Source organism: Rutilus rutilus (genome assembly GCF_951802725.1).
Source record: "Rutilus rutilus genome assembly, chromosome: 17".
NCBI classification, from domain to species: Eukaryota; Metazoa; Chordata; class Actinopteri; order Cypriniformes; family Leuciscidae; genus Rutilus; species Rutilus rutilus.
Genome location: NC_140230.1, coordinates 18,975,207 through 18,996,883, shown reverse-complemented (window position 1 = coordinate 18,996,883; position 21,677 = coordinate 18,975,207). Strand labels below are relative to the sequence as shown.

The following is a 21,677-nucleotide window of genomic DNA, read 5'->3' as shown; positions in this document are numbered from 1 at the left end:
CCGGTTCAACACATCCTAAAGTATTCAGACAACTCTCCAGCATTAGAGCATCAGAGATGGTCTGTGAGAAATGATGCTGGAAATGTTACACTTTACCTGAAAGACATCAGAGTTTATCTGATCAAGGTCGTTATGAATGTCAAGTCTACAAAGATTGGGACTGCCTTAATGCAACTCTTTTTAACCTGAGGGTCAAAGGTGAGAATGGTAATTTCTGAAACAAGCTAATAATCCCCAGGAAACCTGTTGTAATAAATATGTTTCTCTGGTTTCAGAGTGTAAAACTTTGGATTCTGTCCATGCGACTCCAGACTCTTCAGTGTTGCTGCCATGCTCTGAACATCCTCTACAATACAGAACTGATCAAGTAACTTGGAAAATCTTTCATGGTCATCAATCAACAGAAATAGCCCAATATCGCCCTCCACACAAGCCCTCAAACAGCACAGAGAGAGACCCGAGGCCTCTGTATGACAGAGCGAGAAAACTAGGGAATGGATCTCTGCTTATAAGGGATGCAGTAAACACTGATGGATCATGGTATCGGTGCAGAGTGAGTGAAAAAACCTGCTATGAGGTGAAGCTGGTCGTGAAAGGTGTGTTTTCAATGCAATATTTCTAACCCTTTGACAGACATTGATTACATTAAAATACAAAAAAAGTTGTGCTAGTTGTGCTTAAGCAGGACTGAACTAAAACACAGGGCTTAAATACAAGGGAACACAAGCTAAACAAGATAACAAAGGGGCGTGGTAAAACTGAAACACCTGGGAAGACTAATCAACATAACGGGGAACAGCTGAACATGGGACAAGACACATGGCAGGATCACATGACAAGCAGGGAATTACATGACAGACAAGATCAAGGAATAAGACACAAAACCCACACCGTGACAACAGGACCTTGACACCCCGCCTATCTTGTTTCATGTCTGTGTGAGCACACAGCTCTGTTGGGTTACTTGTGCCATGAGCTCTTCTATCTTGTAACCCCTTGTTAGTTTGTTGTTCATCTCCCTCATTATTACCTTTCCTGTTTAATCTCCTTGTCCTCTGTCCTGTGTGTTTTAAAACTATGTTTAGTGTTTTGTTTTCCGGTCCAGTTTATTTGGTTTCTGTCGGTCAGGGTGGAGAAAAAAAAAGAGTTACCCTGTTTCTTTTCCCCAATGGAGTGGTTATGGTTCCTGTGTGCGTACGTGTTTAAAAAAAGAACAAAAAGCCTACATCTGATTCCGCACCATTTCTCTGTATCTGCACCTGACAGATTACAGCATGAGTTCACAGTGTCTCTTTGGTAATATACTGTAATAATTGTGAATGTGTGCATGTTTAAACAAGCTTGTGCAAAGTTAATGTTTTATATTAGCTGGAAAATGTGGCTTAACATTTGTAATATTGTCTAAATATGTTCTAAAATGTGATACTTTTCATACTGTAGAAATAATTTTTGCACTTTCATTATAGGTGAAGAGAAGTTTTATTCAACTGCAACATTGGAAACACTTTCCACAACATTGTTAGCCACAAGTAAGACAAGCACCTATATGTGTGTGATAAAAAAATAACCTAATCATACTGACTGATTTAAGTTTATCTTTTCTCTAGTGATCACAGATGTTTCAACCTCAGCATACAGTCCTGTTGTCCAGACTGAGGGCAACATTGATGCGAGTGCAGAAGTGACAACTAATCTGACAGCAGTAGTGATGGTCACAATAGTGTCTCTGTGTGTCCTTATATCACTGATTGTCTGTGTGATTCTTTATTTCAAAAAATGCAATACCAACAGCCAAAGTAAGTCCACAACTGGGGTCCTGAAAAGTTTAACACTGTTGAATTGTTCTTTAACAGCATGTCTTACTATCTTATTGGAAAGAAGAGATCCTAAACATATAGTACTGTGGTCTAATCCAATCAGAAACCTAGATCTGCTACACTGAACTTACATTTGTTTATTTTGCTGCTATTTTCTTTCAAATGAGTGAATTCAATTGATGTTCTTATTGCAATTGTAAGATTTGCTGTTACTGTCAGAAAGGGAAAGCAACCAATGTAAATGTATTTAGGATTTTAATGTTCTTCTGAGTGTGTTGAAATTAATTTTGGTGATGAGAGCCCCCATGTTGAAAAAAAGGACTTTATTGTAACTTTTATGCCAAATCATAATGATAGAAGTTGATCACATGGTAAAGTGCTTACTTTTGTATCTTGTAGTTGAATTGGACTGCTGGTCTTCCGTATCTTATTCTGAAATTTCAGGAAGTAAGTGATATTTATGGTAAGTCCTTAAAAAATATATACAACAAATGTACTTGATCAAGTGTTTTAATAAAAGTCTTTCTTTATCATCCAACAGTTGGTGTAAACAAACAGAAGCTTCTGCATGCAAACCAGATGAGATGTATGATGATTTAAATTAATTACTGTGTTTTAATGTGCTTTTTTCTGGTGTAATTTTTTTGTATAAGTCTTTGAGAAAGTCCTCATTTAGTATCACAAATTACATTACAGGGGTAGAGTCAGTTATACACAAATGTTTTGGGCAATACTCTGTGTAATGTTTTATAATATGATTTCATATAACAGATTTTTTTTTTAATATACTTTATCAATTAAAATGCTTTTTTTTAAATTATTATTCTATGATGTTCTTTGAGGTCTACTTATAATGTTAGCAAGAATTTTTCATTAAAAACATCCTAATTTAGAACTAATAGGCTATTGTCTATTCAGTTTTTTTACCCTCTTTTGAAACACTCTTTTGATCACATTTTGATAGGGGTGCCGCTTTCAAGACTTGGAAGTAAACACCCACTGCTATGATTGGGTAACGGTTTTGCATATTAAAATAATAGTATACATCCCCGCCATTACAAATGTGGAAATGTTTTGAAAACATCTGATGTTGAAAAATGGCGACCGGTGCAATTCAGCCATGTAGTACTTGGAGTTACCACAGTGGACAAAGGATAACTTGCGGTATTTTGTTTAAACAATTGATGAGTAAATGTACCATTGTTTGTCGTACTGTCATTCTTATATTCATCTTAAATAATTTGAAGTAAAGTGAAAGTAAAGTGAGTATATATTACATGATCTGTAACAGACAAGGCAATAGTGACACTATTACTGTCGGATCCAATATAGTCAGCACAGCATCTTTTATCTTCAGTATCTCTGAAAAGCGTGCGTTGAACTGTGTCTTGTTTAAAAATTAATCTTCAGTAAAATTAAGTGAACAAACAAACAAACAGTGTCTTACCAACGTGATCTGGAACTTCGTTAAAAAAAGTTCTTCCACTTTCTTTATGTTAGTATAACAAGGAAGGCAATGCAAAACATCTTTTAAATCTCAGAGGCATTTCTATTATTATTATTATTATTATTATTATTATCACTCCATTACTATCTACATATCATTTTAACAAATAAAACAATTTAAATACAACTTCAATTGTCAGTGAAATTTATAGCCATAGACTGTTAAAAGAATTTTCTGCATTTACACCCAATACACCAAACTGTTTTGTTTACCTTTATTCTTTTTTCAGCCCCTACTTCTTTAATATGTTTTTATTGCAATAAACAATTTAACAAACTTCTACCTAGATAATTGTGTTCAATCATGACTGAAGTTACTTGTAGTATTATTTCTACATTAAATTCAACTTTATTGTCATTGAGCAAAGAATAAAGCCAATGAAATGCATTTCATTTCTAACTAATCAAAAAGAAATAGCAGTCGTTTCCAAATAAGTGCAAGAAATATGTCCCAATATAAATGTGCATACATACATATAAACACACACACACACACATAAACTGCTGTTTGGTGAGTCCATGTCTAGGACAAGTTCATGTTAATGCTCATGTGTATGATTAAGTCTACGTTTATGGTTACTTTTCAAGTCGAGTCATGTTACAAGTTTAGTTTTCCACCTCTTCATTTGTATCTGTTTTCACATCAATAAATTACATTAGGGTTCATCAAGCTGACCTTCAGTTGACTCTACTTACAGAAAGCTAGACAGTCTACTATGAACCCAGCAGTTTGTCTCCTGCATTTACACCAGGGGAATCGTCCCATGGAAAACTACGTGGAGGAGTTTTGTGGATTGTGTCATGTGGTTTTAATGAGGAGCCGGATTAGAGGAGCACCTGGCTTATTTAATGCCCCATTCAAACCCCTCACTGGACTCTGGCCCAGTATATTGACTTTGCACTCTAGTTGAGTGGTTCTTCATTTACTGTGGGAATTTTGGATGAGGGGCCCTGCAATCCAACAGTACCTGCCACGCCAGAGCCTCTTTACCTCATGCCTGCCAAACCAGAGACTCTTTACGTCATGCCTGCCACACCAGAGCCTGTTCACGTCATGGTCATCAGACTGAGCCTTCTTATGTCATGGCCGCCATGCCATAGCCTCATCATGTCAGGGCCATCAGGGCTGCTCAGCCAACATTTTTTAATACCAATGAGCACCAAGCCTGAGACTTGTCACATCATGGCCGCCACGCCAGAGCCCCTTCATGTCATGACCGCCACGCCCGAGCCTCCAGCCGTCGTGGCCACCAAGCCAGAGTCCAGCGGATGCGGAGCTTGGCCCTACACTGCTCCGAAGACCAGGCCTGCCACTACTCCATGGTCCAGGTCTACCATGACTCCATGATGCAGGTCTGCCAGTGCTCCACTCTCCATGGTTTCACCCACTTTTCCACGGCCCGGGTCCGCCACCACTCCAGAGTCCAGGCCATTATCCAGATCCTCTCCCTTTTTACAGGCCTGGCCAGTTTTGCGTAATGTGTTTCTCTGTTCTGTTTTGTGATTGGTTCATTGTTTGATTTTTCACAAGTGTTCCTTGTTAGTCATTAGTCTTTGTGTATAAATAACCCTCATGTTTCCATTGTTCCTGGTCTAGCTTTGTTCCCTGTAAACCGCTGTTTGGTGAGTCCTTGTCTAGCTCAAGTTCATGTGAATGCTCATGTTTATGCAGAAGTTTATGTTCATGGTTACTTATCAAGTCGAGTCATGCTTTAGTTTAGTTTTCCACGTCTACGTTTGTATCTGTTTTCACATCAATAAACTGCACTTGGGTTCATCTAGCTCGCCTCATCTAGCAGTACATTTTACTCAAATAATATAACACTGAACTAAGCCATGCTCTTATGCTTTACTTAGAACATCTAAGTAAATAATACAGTAGATATTGTGTAGACAACAATTCTACATAACAGAAGCAATGTGTTACCATTTAGTCAGTCACATTCATGACCGGTTCATACCGGTTTATAAATTGACCGACAACTCACTCGTTACGGTTTATGCTGAGGATCCGAGACAGGGATCCCGGCCATTCAGCAGTGGTTCAGGGTTGTGGCAGGAGCAATGTAACGTCTCCATTCCCTCTTTTAGGGATGTTCTCATTCAGTCAGTCACGATCGACGTTAGGTCGATACTTTCGTATTGGGGTCCCAATGGGGTGCGCTGTTAAGAGTGTTGGAGACGCAGGTGCTGGTAAGCTTGCGTGCCCTTTTGTCAACTGCCCTCATGCAGCCATTACCTGCCCCTGCGCTCCACAAAAGCCCACATAATAAAAGTCCTCCATACCAATGGGATGGAAGGGACAAGGCTTACCATGAAGATGATCATGCTGTTCACTTTACATGTCGTTTCACAGGAAGAGTGCTTCGGTTCTCTATTCCCATTTTTATTTCAGCCATGACCAGTTGTTACAATGAGATGCAGATGTGATATCATCACCTAGTCTGTGTGTCAGACGCCTGTTGGCGCAATATACAATTTTTACAGTGTTTTACAATTATTTCCACACCCAGACATTAATACAGTTTATATTTCAAGAAGTTTAATTGTCTTTATCATTTATGTTGTTTTGGTAAGACTGCATGGGTGTTGACGGAGTAATGAAGACACTGTTGTGTATGTTTGGTGATAAGTGCTCATATCAACGAATATCATAACACGCTTCTTTTACAAATCCACCTATCAGTTTTCTTTAAATAAGGACATTACACATTTGTAAATATTTGTGTAAATATTTTATCCCATTTTTTTTATTTTATTTTTTATATAACCATATTCACATACGTGTAAATAGTACCCCAATTCTTGTTATTTGGATTAACAAAAGACACTCTTGGGATTATCCTGGATCACCTCCCTTGGTCCCTAACGGCATACACTACAACATCAGTGTTGTTAATGCTGAGGAAGCGTACCTAGTCCGACAGGGAAGAATACACATATTGGATTACCAAGAGGGAATCGCAGCATATGGGCATCTAGCCCAGTACAAGGGCTGACCGATGGGGTATGCAACTCGAGTACTGGGCCTGGCGTCAGACGCCTCTGCCGCATCTGACTGCCGAAGGATGCTGGAGGAACTCGATCCAGGGCTCGCCAAGTGTGGAACTCACCTGAAGAGTAAAGTAGGTGCTCGTATCCCCTACTCATGGTGCTGAAAGCGAGACACTAAGCCAGCCTTCCCGCACATTGCTTGTTTGTACCCAACACATGGGAAGAAACCGGTTCCACACGGAAATTGCAGAATCTCGCAAAGGTGTGTGAGAGTGGAATGAGCCCTCATGGACTAATGGACTCATGGCCCTAACTTAGATTTAACGTAATCTACCAGAATTCATAATTTCAGACTGTAAATCAGAATAAATTCAAATGTAACAATACAGAATGGTGCTGAGCCTTGCGGAAGAAATTGTATATATTCTATATGTTTGCATTTTCTTATATTCATAGAATCGTAGAAATATGATGATAATCAGATGAATGTAGTGTCGATATATACCCTTATGAATATATGTATGTGTATGTTCTTGTAGATGACCTGACAAAAGTTATTGTGTGACTAAGTGTATGACCGAGACAGATGGTCTCTATTCAAGGGTACAATATGATAGACAAAACTAAACAATGTGTTAGTTATGGCTGAGACATATCTTCATTTAGCCTCGAGAATCATATTTTGGGGGAGCCAGGACTATAAAGCATGAAGGATGCCCCCCACTCGTTGTCACACTCTGCAGGCACTTTGTAATGACTGTATGACTGCTGACCTTTCCTTGCAAGGGAATAAATAATTGTTAAAGACAATTGATACCTGTTTGTCTCTTATTCAGTATTGGGAAATTGTTTGCCAATACAGCCTTTTGCAACATTTCTTTAAATACCCAGACCAAGACAAAACATCTTCCAAATGGGGGCATGAACTAGCAATTAAAATTTGCATTAATCAAGATCGTAGACCTGGGTAGTTTACAGCTTATTGGGGGCAGCAGGTAATTTGCAAGAAAGACCCTGAGAAAGGGCACACCCTCCACAGTAAGCAAAATATCTGTAAACTCTAAAAACATTTATTACCTTTTGGTTTATTTCTGTGGGAATGAGACTATTTTATCAGTTGCACTGAGACATTTCAAATGATACCAAACATGTGCTGTATAATAATTGTTTACATTAAACCATATAGATTTTTGGGTGAATTTATGGTGATCTCTGCAAAAAAGATTATAAAGGAAACTGTATGTTCTTCAAGAAAGACAATATTTTTTTAAAGGAAAAAAAATTCTGTTCATATTTTGATTGTATGTTTTTTGTTAGCATTTTAAGTTAGATACTTGTAATATATTAATAATATAATACATTTTTATTATATAAATAATAATATATTAATTTAAATACCTTTAAGTCATCCCCTCCTTCTCCAGAAGTCTCCCAAGTGAACCCCAGAGCCTGTTATGAGAACCACTGTTCTAAATTGCAGTTAAAAATAAACAAGAATAATAAAATAATTAAAAAAATCTAAATGTATACACTGTACTGTAATATACCAATGGCAACACAAAGGAGCATGCAGTTAATAGTCCTAAACATGCATGCAGAAAATATGTGTCATACTTGCTTTCCTGTTTTAGTAAAAGGTTTAGTATCAAGAAAGGGATTATATTTAATTATCTGCTTAGACTCCAGCTCTTCATAATACACTTACAGCAGAGCCTTTCTTAATCAACTGTACTGTGTTTTCTTTTATGCAACTACTGCTGTCATATATTTGTTATTGTGTGGATAACGTCACTATTAATTAAAAGATCAGACATCAAACACAGATGAACACCGATTAACAGAACACAGGTGATGTAGATGATGATGATGATGATTAACTAAACCCAAGTGATACAGAAGAACTGATAATGATGATGACACGTGACATGAAGACAGGCAGACAAGTCCAATGAAAACAAAGTAAACAGAAGAAGAGGTTTTCTAATAATGATGTATATTTCACACTAACTAAAGTTGAAAAAAACATTCTGTTCTTTAAAAGAATATAAATGAAAAGATTATTATATATATATATATATATATAAAATAAATATCTTACTAAAAATCTACTGAACCAATTATTTTAGTTTTAGATAAACAAAAAAAATATATATAAAAAACACCTTACATTTTCAGAGAGTTGAAGAAGTAGCACCTAACATACAGATGTCCAAACCACGTATGAAAGGGGATTGCAAAAATACAATAAGTTAAATGTAAAATCTTAGAATGGTTCCTGAAGTGTTTCTCACACCAGGATGACTTCAGTGACCAGGATGAGACATTGTGTTGTAGTGCTAAATTTATTTCAAAGTATAATCTTAAACGTTTAAATTAAATCTTAAATGTTTAAATGAGATCTTTTAAATTAAAAGATTGTTTAAATTAAATATTTAAAGTCTTAATAAAAACAAATATTCTACATCGATGGTCTGTGGAACTTGACTTGAACTTAAAGTATATTTTTGATTTATCAGGGGTATGTAAAATAATTAGACATTTGAAGTGTCACAAGTCATCTCACACATGTGAAATGTTCAATAATTCCTTAAGTTGTATATGTGAAAAAATCACCACATATCTTCAGAGAGAGAGAGAGAGAGAGAGAGAGAGAGAGAGAGCAACAATGAAAACATTTAGAAACTGTAAAGCCTCAGGCTGCCCCCATTGATAAGCTGCTTATACTTCTAATCGCCAGCGTATCTTCAGAGAAATACATTACCTGACAATAATGTTAGCTTCAGGATATAGGGTGACAGACCAGATGAGCCTCTGTGCATCGTCACAGCATATGTTAGTAACACCACTCAGTGAACAGGTTCCACTTCAATCCATTGAGGCGCCTCGTAGAGGGGGCTCTAGCTGAAGTTATGGTGTCTACCACCACTTGGGGTAATCCAGCTAAAATCCACCTAAAACCTTCGCATAGGGTGCCCCGTCTCTGAGAAAGCAGATCCTTCCTCAGAGGAATACACCAGGGAGGGGCTGTCATGAGGACCATGAGTTCTGGGAACCAGGTCCAGTTGGGCCAATAGGGCGCAACTGGAAAAACCTGCTCCTCGTCCTCTCTGACTTTGCACAGTGTCTGTGCGAGAAGACTCACTGGGGGAAACGCATACTTGCGTAGGCCCCAGGGTTAGCTGTGTGCCAGCGCATCTGTGCCGAGGGTCCCCTCGGTCAGGGAGTAAAACAACTGGCAATGTGACGTGTCTGGAGAGGCAAACAGGTCTACCTGTGCGGCTCCGAAGCATCTCCAAATCAGCTAAACCGACCGGGGGTTTCGTGTCGCCACTCTCCCGGAAGCGTATGCTGTCGTGAGAGCTCGTCGACTGCACGGTTGAACATGCCTGGGATGAGAATGGCCCGAAGCAACCTCAGATGCTTCTGACTCCAAAGGAGGAGATGGCAGGCAAGTTGCCACATGCGGCGAGAGCGTAGACCACCCTGACAGTTGATGTACAAAACGGTCTCAGTACTGTCCGTACGGACCAGTATGTGCTTGCCATGTAGCTGCATCTCGGGACTCGGCCGTGAAGCCAGTGCTGAAGCGGCCTCATATGGAGCAATCCCAGCGGCGTTAATGCAGTCTTAGCATGTTTACGATGCGCTAGAGGAGTGGGGCTTATCATTATTATTATTTTTTATTTTACTTTTTTCTTTCACTTTCTTAGACATTGTGTGGTTTTAAGCATTCGTTTCTCTTCTGGAATTTATGTATATTTGTGCACCTGGCACACACAGTAAGGCAAATGGTTAAGAACCTTTAACTCTTTAGGTATGGAAGATAATTTAGCCAAGGGGGGTTAGAGGGGTCACTCTATTCTAAATCAGCTAGATGTGGCCATGCTGGGTGAGTGGAAAACTACAGAGGAAAGACCTTGAAGAAGGAGTATAAGAAGGGAATTTCCTGGGCTGGGGGTCAGGTCTTGCTCACGTCATGGGGTAGCTGCTGTGATTTTGGTGAAGAGAATAAATATCTTTTAAAATACAATTTGAATCTTGGTGTCTCTTATGCAGTGATGATGATTGCTTAATTATTGTTTTTGCCACAACAACATGAACCACCCACAAACAAAGCATGCTTATGCCCAGGCATGTGAAACAGTGATCGTGGCCGTCAAATGAGGATAGGAAACGATCGCGTCCAGAAACACAAAAAAGTGTTTTTCTTTAAAAAGACGCAGTGTCAAACCGGTGTATGCTCTTTTATGGAAATTTAGCTCTCTCTGGTGCTGAAGTGCACAGGGAAAATGGCCACGGCACAACAACTAGGAATTTAGTACAGCCTGTTGTGTGCACTCACAGTCATTGAAGGCGCAACCTCTTATAAGCTGAATGAACAGCAAACTCATTGAAGGCACAACACTCTTAAGAGCTGTGAAAACAGCTGTTTTGAAAGCTCTTAGGAGATCATGACCACTGCTGAAAGTGCCGTCACACCAACACCAATCGGAGAGGCTTCTTCCCTGAAGAACAGTAAGCTCTTAAGAACACACTCTCAGTTAAGAATCCAGAGCAGTAATAGCAGTAGTAGTAGTAGCAGTAGTATAGTAGTACTCCGACTCCGAAGCAAAAAGGCAAATTTATTTGTACCCGCTCGATAGCACAGTTGTACTTCTATTTTATACATACTTGTTGATGCATGTCATAGACATATAGACAAATGGTACAATTGAGCATCGGATTCTGGATCTTCAAAATGTCTGTCCTTATACAGGTGGTAATGCTGCTACTGGACTGAACACACAAATGTGAACCTTACAGCAACAGTACTCAAAAACATTTTAAATATTCTGTACTGTAATTTTTGATTGTTGAATTAATTATTTGCACTATTATATTGTTTTAAAATAACAAAATATTGTAGCAAATTGATTGTGATTTGAAATGTGTGCAAATTTGCATGTCTCTGACATTGCACAATCACATTTCCTACTTTGGAATCTTGAAAACAACTATGTGAAGATAAAACGTCTTGTGGTTTGTGCTCATACTCAGTCGTTTTTCAGTGAGCTTCTTCAAACTGTCAATGCGATGCCATTTTTTCACTCTTCATGTTTCCAACTTATATCTTCTAATAGCAGCTTTATGTCTAATAACAGCTTTCTAGAGCTGCAACTAAAAGATTTAAAAGTTGCAAATATGATGCAACTTTCCCCATCACATACAAAATCTCACTAAAGGCCTCTAAATGAGCACATTATTAGATCTTGTTTACTTCCGCATTAAATTGTGTAACTGAAAATAACTCTGCTAAAGTAAAGTGATGTTTCCTTTGCTCATATAGAGTTCAGCTGTCCTGCAGTGAGCATCTGTATATGATGGGGAGTTTTCAGCCGTCATATTTCCAAATTCTATTTGTTCTAATAGCAGCTTTATTAGAATGCAAAGGTAAGTGCCATTAAATTACATCAAATTCCTTTAACCAACACACAAACAAAAGATATGCATAATATCAGTGTACTTTGTGTGTGTAAATGTGGCGTAGGTGTAACATGCATATGATCAGTGTCAAGTCAAGTGTGTTTTATTTATAGAGCACTTTTCACAGTGGACATTGTTTCAAAGCAGCTTTATAGAACAAATATTGCCGTAATAATGACTTAAATGTTGTCATTCATGTTTTACATAGTGAACGTTAAGTTTGGAAATTGCTGTTAACATTTCCCTTCTTAAAGCAAGAATATGTGTAACTGAGTCCATCATGATGGACAGTTAATAAACGTTGGTGTGCAAAGATTAAACTGCATTACTCCAGACAATACATTTTTAGAAAATGTATATAAAAGTCTAAATAACACTTTATAAAAGGTTCCATTAGTTAACATTAGTTTACTTACGCAGTTAACATGAACTATAACAATAAACAATACTCCATTTATTAATAATATTAATTTGATTTAATAAGTTAATTTTAGTTAATTAATTTCAACATTTACAAACACATTCTTAAAATCAAAAGATGTACTGTATCTTTTAATATTATTCATTGGACCTGAGCTGACATGACCTAACAATAAACATTTTGGTTACACTTTATTTCGATAGTCCACTTTAGACATTATACTAACTATAAGTAACTTTTCAACTACATGTCAACTAACTCTCATTAAAGTATTAGTAGACTGTAGTAGACTGTCAGTAGACTGGTAGGTTATGGTAAGGTGTTAGGGTTCGGGTCAGTAGAATAAAGTGACTTGTAGTTGCCAATAGGGCTGGGCGATAAAACGATAACGATATGTATCGCGATAGACACGTAATCAATATCAATAAAAAATGCGTTCGATAAAACGTTCGATAATTTTTTTTTTTCTTCGTCGGAAGAAACCAGAGGTTGCGAAAGCAAATTTGGTTGCATGAACAAAGGCACTCAACTCTCTGGTAACCTTGCAACGTAGGGGGTGACACGCAACAGCCAGTCAGTATGGTTGCGCAATATTGTTGTCTCGTGTTGGATTCTTCAGTAACAGAACCGGCGTGTAGTGATACAGCGATTGTTGATAAAACAGGAAAAGTCAGCTCGCCTGACTTCAAGTCTGACCGTAGTCAGACCATGTCGTCTGCAAATTATGCAAGACCATCGTCAGTTTCTCTGTTATTCGCGTGCTTATGAGCTGTTTTAACGTGTGCGTTTCTCAGCGCGTACATGTGAAGCTCACATGCACTCTGTCTACCAGCGCCTGGATACTGGACTATATTTCGAGTCTTATTGTGCTAATACTGTTATATACACACAAGGTTTACATAAACTAGTCGGATATGTCTAAAGTGAAAGCAAACTTGAGAAAATTGAGAGAAAATCTGCTTGTCAAATGCGTGTATATTAGACGCGTCGCGCGCAGCTCTTAAAGAGACAGTATAGTAATAGTAAACACGCTGCCGCTTGTCCTTAAAGGGATAGTTCACCCAAAAATAAAAATTCTCTCATTATTTACGCACTCTAATGTTGTTCCAAACCTGTATTAATTTCCTTCTTATATTTTCAAATATTAATATTTTGAAGAATGTGGCTATCCAAACAGTAAACAGAGCTATCCCTTTAATGTTAATAAAACAACAAAATGCAAAGAGAAAATCATTCACTGCTCTTGACTGATAACTTTAATAGTAGCTTTAATAAGTATCAATGTATAATTTATACAGTGAAGTCTGTTTTGTTTTATTTTCATATTTGTTCATTTAATTACTTTCTTCAATGCTACTGTTAAATACACCTACTGTAGCTGAAAACATAAAGCACTGTTTATTTAATCTGTATATTAGGTTGTGTGTACGTGTAATGTGTATCTTTGATCTTAATATTTAATAACAAAGAACATAATGAGAACTTTTTTATCTTCGCCCCTGTCTGCCATTCTTTTTTATTTTACATTTTGTTACCTAAGGCTTTGAGCATTACAGCCAAACTAATGTCCATATTTTAAAAACAGCCACAAAATAGTAAAACCAACATAAAAAAGAATCGTGATAAAATCATTAATCGTGATTTTCCTGAAAAAAATCGTAATATTATATGTTTGCCATATCGCCCACCCCTTTATAAAGCATTTCTTACGTATTCTTTCATTTTGCACCTTAATGTTAAGAGATAATTGTTAAGTGTTCATTCAGATTTTAGACTAATTATTTGAGTGAGTGTTTTCCATGGTCGTGTTGACATTTCTGCCTTTATAACTGATGGGATTATAATCAGAAAGTTTAAAATAAAAAATCTTTAAATGTAATGTATTTGTCTCCTGGACTGGTCCTTATTTTAAATATGTCATAAAAAATATCAATAATTATCGATATCGACCGATATGAAACACTTATATCGTGATACAGTTTTCAGCCATATCGCCCAGCCCTAGTTGCCAAGTTACTTATAGTCAGTTGAATGTCTGTTGGGGGACCAACAAAATAAAGTGTTAGCAAATATTAAGCAGACAGTCTACTAATCCTCTTATGACAGTTAGTTGACATGATGCTGCAAAGTTACTTATAGTTAGTAGAATGTCCAAAGTGGACTATCGAAAAATAAACTGTTACCAACATTTTTATTTTTATTTTTATTAAGAAACGTTAATAAAAACTGTGACAAATAATGATCATTGTTAGTTGATAATGCATTAACTAACATTAACAAATGGGACAAATTAACAAATTTCCAAAGTCTATTTATGAATTTAATATTTTTGTACACTAACTTTCAAAATGATAATTTCAGGAAATACTGACAGTAGTTCATTGGGTTGTGAATTTTTTGGTTCTCATTTCAGACAATGTATTAATATACATTTAGAGGTAAAACCAGTTGGTGAACAGTATGCTGTAGTGTTTATTACTGTAAACGCTGTGGTTTCCATGTCTAGGCTCTCTCATTATGTCTTGTTTTGCTCTTTATTTCCTTTTAGTGGTGACACAGAGACCCTGCGAGCAGGTCCATCAGTTGAACATAAACTATGTTCAGGGCGACAATATGTCTATTTCTTGCCTAACCACAACCCACCCGCTGGAGTCTCTGACAGTGGAACTACGCAGAACCGACCCGTTTAAAGACATCCTAAAGTATTCAGACAACTCTCCAGCATTAGAGCATCAAAGATGGTCTGTGAGAAATTATGCTGGACGTGTTACACTTTACCTGAAAGACATCAGTTTATCTGATCAAGGTCATTATGAATGTGAAGTCTACAAAGATCGGGACTGCCTTAATGCAACTCTTTTTAACCTGAGGGTCAAAGGTGAGAATGCTAATTTCTGAAACAAGCAAATAACTGCCAGGAAACCTGTTGTAATAAATATGTTTCTCTGGTTTCAGAGTGTAAAACTTTGGATTCTGTCCATGCGACTCCAGACTCTTCAGTGTTGCTGCCATGCTCTGAACATCCTCTACAATACAGAACTGATCAAGTAACTTGGAAAATCTTTCATGGTCACCAATCAACAGAAATAGCCCAATATCGCCCTCCACACAAGCCCTCAAACAGCACAGAGATAGACCCGAAACCTCTGTATGAGAGAGCGAGAATACTAGGGAATGGATCTCTGCTTATAAGGGATGCAGTAAACACTGATGAATCATGGTATCAGTGCAGAGTGAGTGAAAAACTCTGCTATGAGGTGAAGCTGGTCGTGAAAGGTGTGTTTCCAGTGCAATATTTCTAACCCTAAAATCTCAATGCAGACTCTCTGACAAATATTCACATTTAAGATTTTAAGCTAAATGCTATGTCAGGTGGAAACCTTGTATCTCCATTTATTTTTATTTTTATTCATAAATCATTACTACTGTTTACCCTATATGACTGTCTGTGGGTTTTGCAATTATATAACCAATTAACTTTCCACAATATTGTTAGCCATAGGCAAGACAAATGCCTATGTGTGTGATAAAAAATAACCCAATCAAACTGATTGATGTTCATAAGTTTATTTTTTTCTCTAGTGATCACAGATGCTCCAACCCAATCTGACAGTCCTGCAGCAGCAACAGCTAATCTGATAGCAGTAGTGATGGTCACAATAGTGTCTCTGTGTGTCCTCATAACACTGATTGTCTGTGTGATTCTTTATTTCAAAAAAGGAAAGATCAAAAGCAACAGCCAAAGTAAGTCCACAACTGGGGTCTTGAAAAGACTGTTGAATTGTTCTTTAACAGAATGGTTTAAATAATATAATGGCTTATTGGAAAGAAGAGAACCCGAACACCTTACATTTTATGTGTAAATTGTAATACACCATTACAATAATTTTATACTCAACTGACCAGTTATAAACTAACCAGTGCGTAAATACAAATATAGAACTTGATCACTTACTACATATATTTATATCTTGTAGTTGAATTGGACTGCTGGTCTTCTGTATCTTATTCTGAAATTTCAGGAGGTAATTGATATTCATATATGATTATAAGTCCTTTCAAAATATGTACAATTTACTTGTATGAAGTGTATTGAATAAAAGTCTTTCTCTTGCAGGGTTTGATGTCCCGTTCTATTCTCAACCACCTGTAAGTTACTGCAACACATGATGACTGGTGTAATTTTGTAAACCACATCACAAGATATGCTGTATCTAGCTTGCATAGCCATTTTTGTAAACTTTTAACTCACTTCATAACATGGCTGCACATATAAATGGAGTATGCACACATCTGCAAATGTGCACATGATTCAAACAATACATTTACTTCAAATTAATTTTTGAACTCTCTTCCAACAGTTGGTGTGAACAAACAGAAGCTTCTGCATGCAAATGAGATCAGATGTATGATGATTTAAACGAATTATTATTATTATTAATAATGTCTTTGATAAAGTCCTAATTTAGTAATTTAGCCATCTGTTGCAATTTATATTAAAGGTATATAAATTGATATTAATGATAAAAAATGTGTAAATACTCTGTGTAATGTTTTTTATTATTATTATGACATCATATCTGAACTTAAAGATTTTGGTTTCACTTTATTTTGATGGTCCCTTTAACACATTCTGTTGACTATAAATAACGTTGCACCTACATGTCTACTAACTCTCATTAGAGTGTTAGTAGAGTATTAGTAGACTGGTAGAGTTAGGGTTAGAATAAGTTGACATATAGTTGGAAAGTTACTTATAGTCAGTAGAATGTCTGTTGGAGGACCGTCACAATAAAGAGTTAGCAGATATTAAGCAGACAGTCTACTATACTATAATGTTGACATGTAGTTGCAAAGTTTTTAATATACTTGATCAATCTTTTCTCTTTTTTTCTTTTTTTATCATACCAGACAGACTGTGACTGAAATTTGTTTTGTAAGAGACAGTCATAGCATGACACAGATTACACTGATCTGATACAAGAATTAGAAATTTGAAGACATTATTAGACATTCATAGCTGAAACTATTAGTATGTATTTTATCGCTAATTTCATGAATGGCTTAGTATTACTATGAAAATGCTTTTTCTATGCATTTTTTTTTTTAAATAAAACAATTTAAATATAACTTTAACTGTCAGTGAATTTTATAGCCATGGACAGCTAAAAGAACTAGCTGCATTTACGCACAATTTTGACACAATTTGCACTTCTATAAACAGACTTAAGTTTCTTTGTCTGTTACTGCTATATTTTTGTATTACTGTGAGAGTCTTTGAGGGCAACATGTCTGTTTTCTCAGACATAATTATGCCTTAAGAAATGTAACAGGTTTGACAGTTTTTTTATAGGTCAGTTTGACAAGTATTTTGCTCAAGGTTGTAAAACTACAAGGTGTTCAGTGTAATTTAATGATACTTTTATAAATATATTTTTTATTAGTTTCATTTGTTAACTATATAAAATCAAGGTAGTAGTGATGACATTAAAATCTTCTAAAAAATGTAAGTGATAAAAAAAATGAGACTTTAGCTTGTCTTGGAAAAGTTCACTTTAAAAGAATGACAATGTCATTGTGACAAAGTTTTATTGATTTATAGAATAGTTCATTGCTGTTAAAGGGATAGTTCACCCAAAAATGAAAATTACCCCATGATTTACTCACCCTCAAGCCATCCTAGGTGTACATGACATTCTTCTTTCAGACAAATTCAATTAGAGTTATAATAAAAAATGTCCTGTCTCCTCCAAACTTTATAACGGGAGTGAATGGCTGGAGAACATTTGAAGCCCCAAAAAGTGCATTCATCCATGATAAAAAATACTCCACACAGCTCTGGGGGGTTAATAAAGGCCTTCTGAAGCGAAGCCATAGGTTTTTGTAAGAAAAATACCCATATTTATAACTTTATAATCTAAAATAACTAGCTTCCGCCAGACGACCGTACCCATACTACACAAGTCGACTTGCGCCACAAGAGTAACCCGTGACGCGTGTATGACTTACGATGTAGGAGTATCGTAAGCTTAGATGCATCTCACGCTGTAAGTTTTAAATATGGGTCCCCTTGCTGCAATTTGTGATAATCTATGTTCTACTTCTATTCTAGTCCATCTATTCACATGGATTTTTTGCTCCTGGTTGGGAAATTAATAATAATGATATTCCAACTGTTCATTCGAATCAAATCTGTTATGTGGCATTCAATGATGAATAATAGCAATAATAATAATATACCAACATACATTATAAATAAAAATCTATAATACACTCCACTGTTCAAAAAATTGGGGTCAGTAAGATTTTTTAAAAATGTTTTTGAAAGAAGTCTCTTCTGCTCACCAAGGCTGCATTTATTTGATCAAAATAAATATTCAACATATTACTACAATTAAAAATATCCATTTTCTATTTGAATATATTTATTTATTTTTCCTGTGATGGCGAAGCTCCATTACTCCAATCTTCAGTGTCACAAGATCCAAGGCCAGAAATAATTTTAATATGCTGATTTGCTGCTCAAGAATTTTTTGATTATTTCTGATTATTATTATTATTCACAGTAAATAATCACAGTTGTACTTGTATTTCTACATACGGTAGCCAATGCATGTTTTAGACAAACAGACAATTGAGCGCTGGATAATGGATCTTCAAAATGTCTTTGTCTTTATACAGTTACAAATATCAGTACTGATATTGGACTGAACACAGAAATATGAACCTTACAGCAACAGTAAACACCTCATAAATTTAAATATTCTCTGCCTTAGTTTATATAGTATGTTGAATTAATTATTTGCACTATTATATCGTTTTATAATAACAAAATAATGTAGAAAAATGATTCAGTGATTTAAAATGTGTGAAAATGGCACGTTTGACATTTTGCATAGATCACATTTCCTACTTTGACAGTTTGAAATGAACTGTGTTAATATAAAGGGTATTGTGGCTTGTGCTCATGTTCAGTCATTCTGCAGTAAGCTGCTTTAAACTGACAAGATGTGATGGGGTTATTATTTTTATTTTTTATTCTTAATTTCAAACTTCTAAATCTTCTAATAGCAGCTTTCTAATACAGTTGCTATTGGAATATTTAAAGGTTGCAAATATGACAGCTAAAAACTATCACAATAAGCACCTACTTAGATTTTGTTTACTTCCGCATTAAATTTAGAGTAACTGAAAACAACTAAGTGACTGCTAAAGTGAAGTGATGTGGCCTTTGCTCATATAGAGTTCAGCTGTCCTGCAGTGAGCATCTGTGTATGATGGGGAGTTTTCAGCCTTCATATTTCCAAATTCTATTTGTTCTTATGGCAGCTTTATTAGAATGCAAAGGTAAGTGAATTAAAGTAAATTAAATCAAATCAAATCAATTTGACCAACATACAAACATGAGATATGCATAATATCAGTGTACTTTGTGTGAGTAAATGTGGCGTATAGGTGTGACATGCGATCAGTGTCAAGTGTGTTTTATTTTATATAGCACTTTTGACAGTGGACATTGTTTCAAAGCAGTTTTAAATGTAGCTGTAATTATGGCTTACATGTTGTCATTCATTTTTTACACAGTGAATGTGCAATTTGAAAATTGCTGTTACAATTTTTTTTTGGTATAAAAATATGTAACCATTGCCTTTTTTAAAGAAAGAAAGGTAACACTTTATTTTACAGTGTCCTTGTTACGTACTGTATGTTACATGTACTTACCATAGTAATAACAGTAAATTCTGCATAATTACATGCAACTAACCCTCAACCAAATCCTAATCCTACCCTAACCATATAGTACATGTAGTTGCATAATATTACTCAGTACTTGAATATATAATTACACTGTAACAATGACACCTTAAAATAAAGTGTAACCGAAAGAAAATATGCAACTGAGTCCATCATGATGAACAGTTTTAATAAATGTTGGTTTGCAAAGGTTAAGCTGCATTAATCAACCAATTAATTATGATTACATTAATAACGTCTAGTTGATTTGGTTCAAATTCAAAAGAAGTCCAGACATTACATTTGTAGAAAATGTAAATAAAAGTCTTGGTAGCCATTTACAATAAGGTTCTATTTGTTAACATTAGTTTACTCAATCAGTTAATATGAACTATAACAATAAACAATACTTCTAAAGCATTTATTAATCTAGTTAGTTCTAATGTCAACATTTACTAACACATTCTTAAAATCAGAAGTTGTACTGTATCTTTTAATATTATTTATTGGACCTGAACTGACATGAACTAACAATGAACAGTTGTATTTTCAGAGTTGAATAAATACTGTAACAAATATATTGCCCATTTGTTAGTTGATGTTAGTTAATGCATCAGCTACCATTAACAAATGGTACTGTATTGTAAAGTGTTTCCAAAGTCTATTTATGAATTGAACTTTTTTGTACACTGACTTTCAAAATTTAATTTCAGGAAATACTGACACTAGTTCATCGGGTTGTGGATTTTTTGTTCTCATTTCATAAGATGTATTAATACATATAGAGGTAGAACCACTTGGTAAAAAGTAAATGCTGCTATTTCTATAAACGCTGTGGTTTCCATGTCTCGGCTCTCAGTACGTCTCGGCTCTCTCAGTATGTCTTGTTTTGCTCTTTATTTCCTTTTAGTGGTGACACAGAGACCCTGCGAGCAGGTCCCTCAGTTGAACATAAACTATGTTCAGGGTGACAATATGTCTATTTCTTGCCTAACCACAACCCACCCGCTGGAGTCTCTGACAGTGGAACTACGCAGAACCGACCCGGTTAAAGACATCCTAAGGTATTCAAACAACTCTCCAGCATTAGAGCATCAGAGATGGTCTGTGAGAAATGATGCTGGAAGTGTTACACTTTACCTGAAAGACATCAGTTTATCCGATAAAGGACATTATGAATGTGAAGTCTACAAAGATCGGGACTGCCTCAATGCAACTCTTTTTAACTTGAGGGTCAAAGGTGAGAATGCCAGTTTCTGAAACAAGCAAATAACTGCCAGGAAACCTGTTGTAATAAATATTTTTATCTGGTTTCAGAGTGTAAAACTTTGGATTCTGTCCATGCGACTCCAGACTCTTCAGTGTTGCTGCCATGCTCTGAACATCCTCTACAATACAGAACTGATCAAGTAACTTGGAAAATCTTTCATGGTCACCAATCAACAGAAATAGCCCAATATCGCCCTCCACACAAGCCCTCAAACAGCACAGAGAGAGACCCGAGGCCTCTGTATGAGAGAGCGAGAATACTAGGGAATGGATCTCTGCTTATAAGGGATGCAGTAAACACTGATGGATTATGGTATCGGTGCAGAGTGAGTGAAAAAACCTGCTATGAGGTGAAGCTGGTGATGAAAGGTGTGTTTCCAATGCAGTACTTCTAACCCTAAAGTCTCAGACTCTTTGACATACATTCACCTTTTACACAATTGTAAGTTAAACTATGCATTTAAAATGTGAGA

At 36.1% G+C, this 21,677-nt stretch overlaps 1 protein-coding gene and 1 long non-coding RNA gene across 2 annotated transcripts; both read left to right on the top strand.

Annotated features, from left to right (window-relative positions):
* The first annotated feature begins 467 nt into the window (after positions 1-467).
* On the top strand, positions 468-1,784 carry LOC311276252. The gene is made up of 3 exons (XR_014625047.1): positions 468-596; positions 1,467-1,529; positions 1,608-1,784. It is a non-coding gene; the product is annotated as an uncharacterized lncRNA (long non-coding RNA).
* Positions 1,785-6,325: 4,541 nt separating this feature from the next.
* Positions 6,326-21,195, top strand: LOC311276384 (uncharacterized protein; the record flags this gene model as incomplete). Its single annotated transcript, XM_084386020.1, has 7 exons — positions 6,326-6,458; positions 9,538-9,670; positions 11,644-11,747; positions 14,750-15,079; positions 15,157-15,477; positions 15,784-15,945; positions 20,846-21,195. 7 exons carry the CDS (start codon positions 6,326-6,328, stop codon positions 21,193-21,195), a joined length of 1,533 nt encoding a protein of 510 aa, XP_084242146.1.
* Positions 21,196-21,677: the final 482 nt, after the last annotated feature.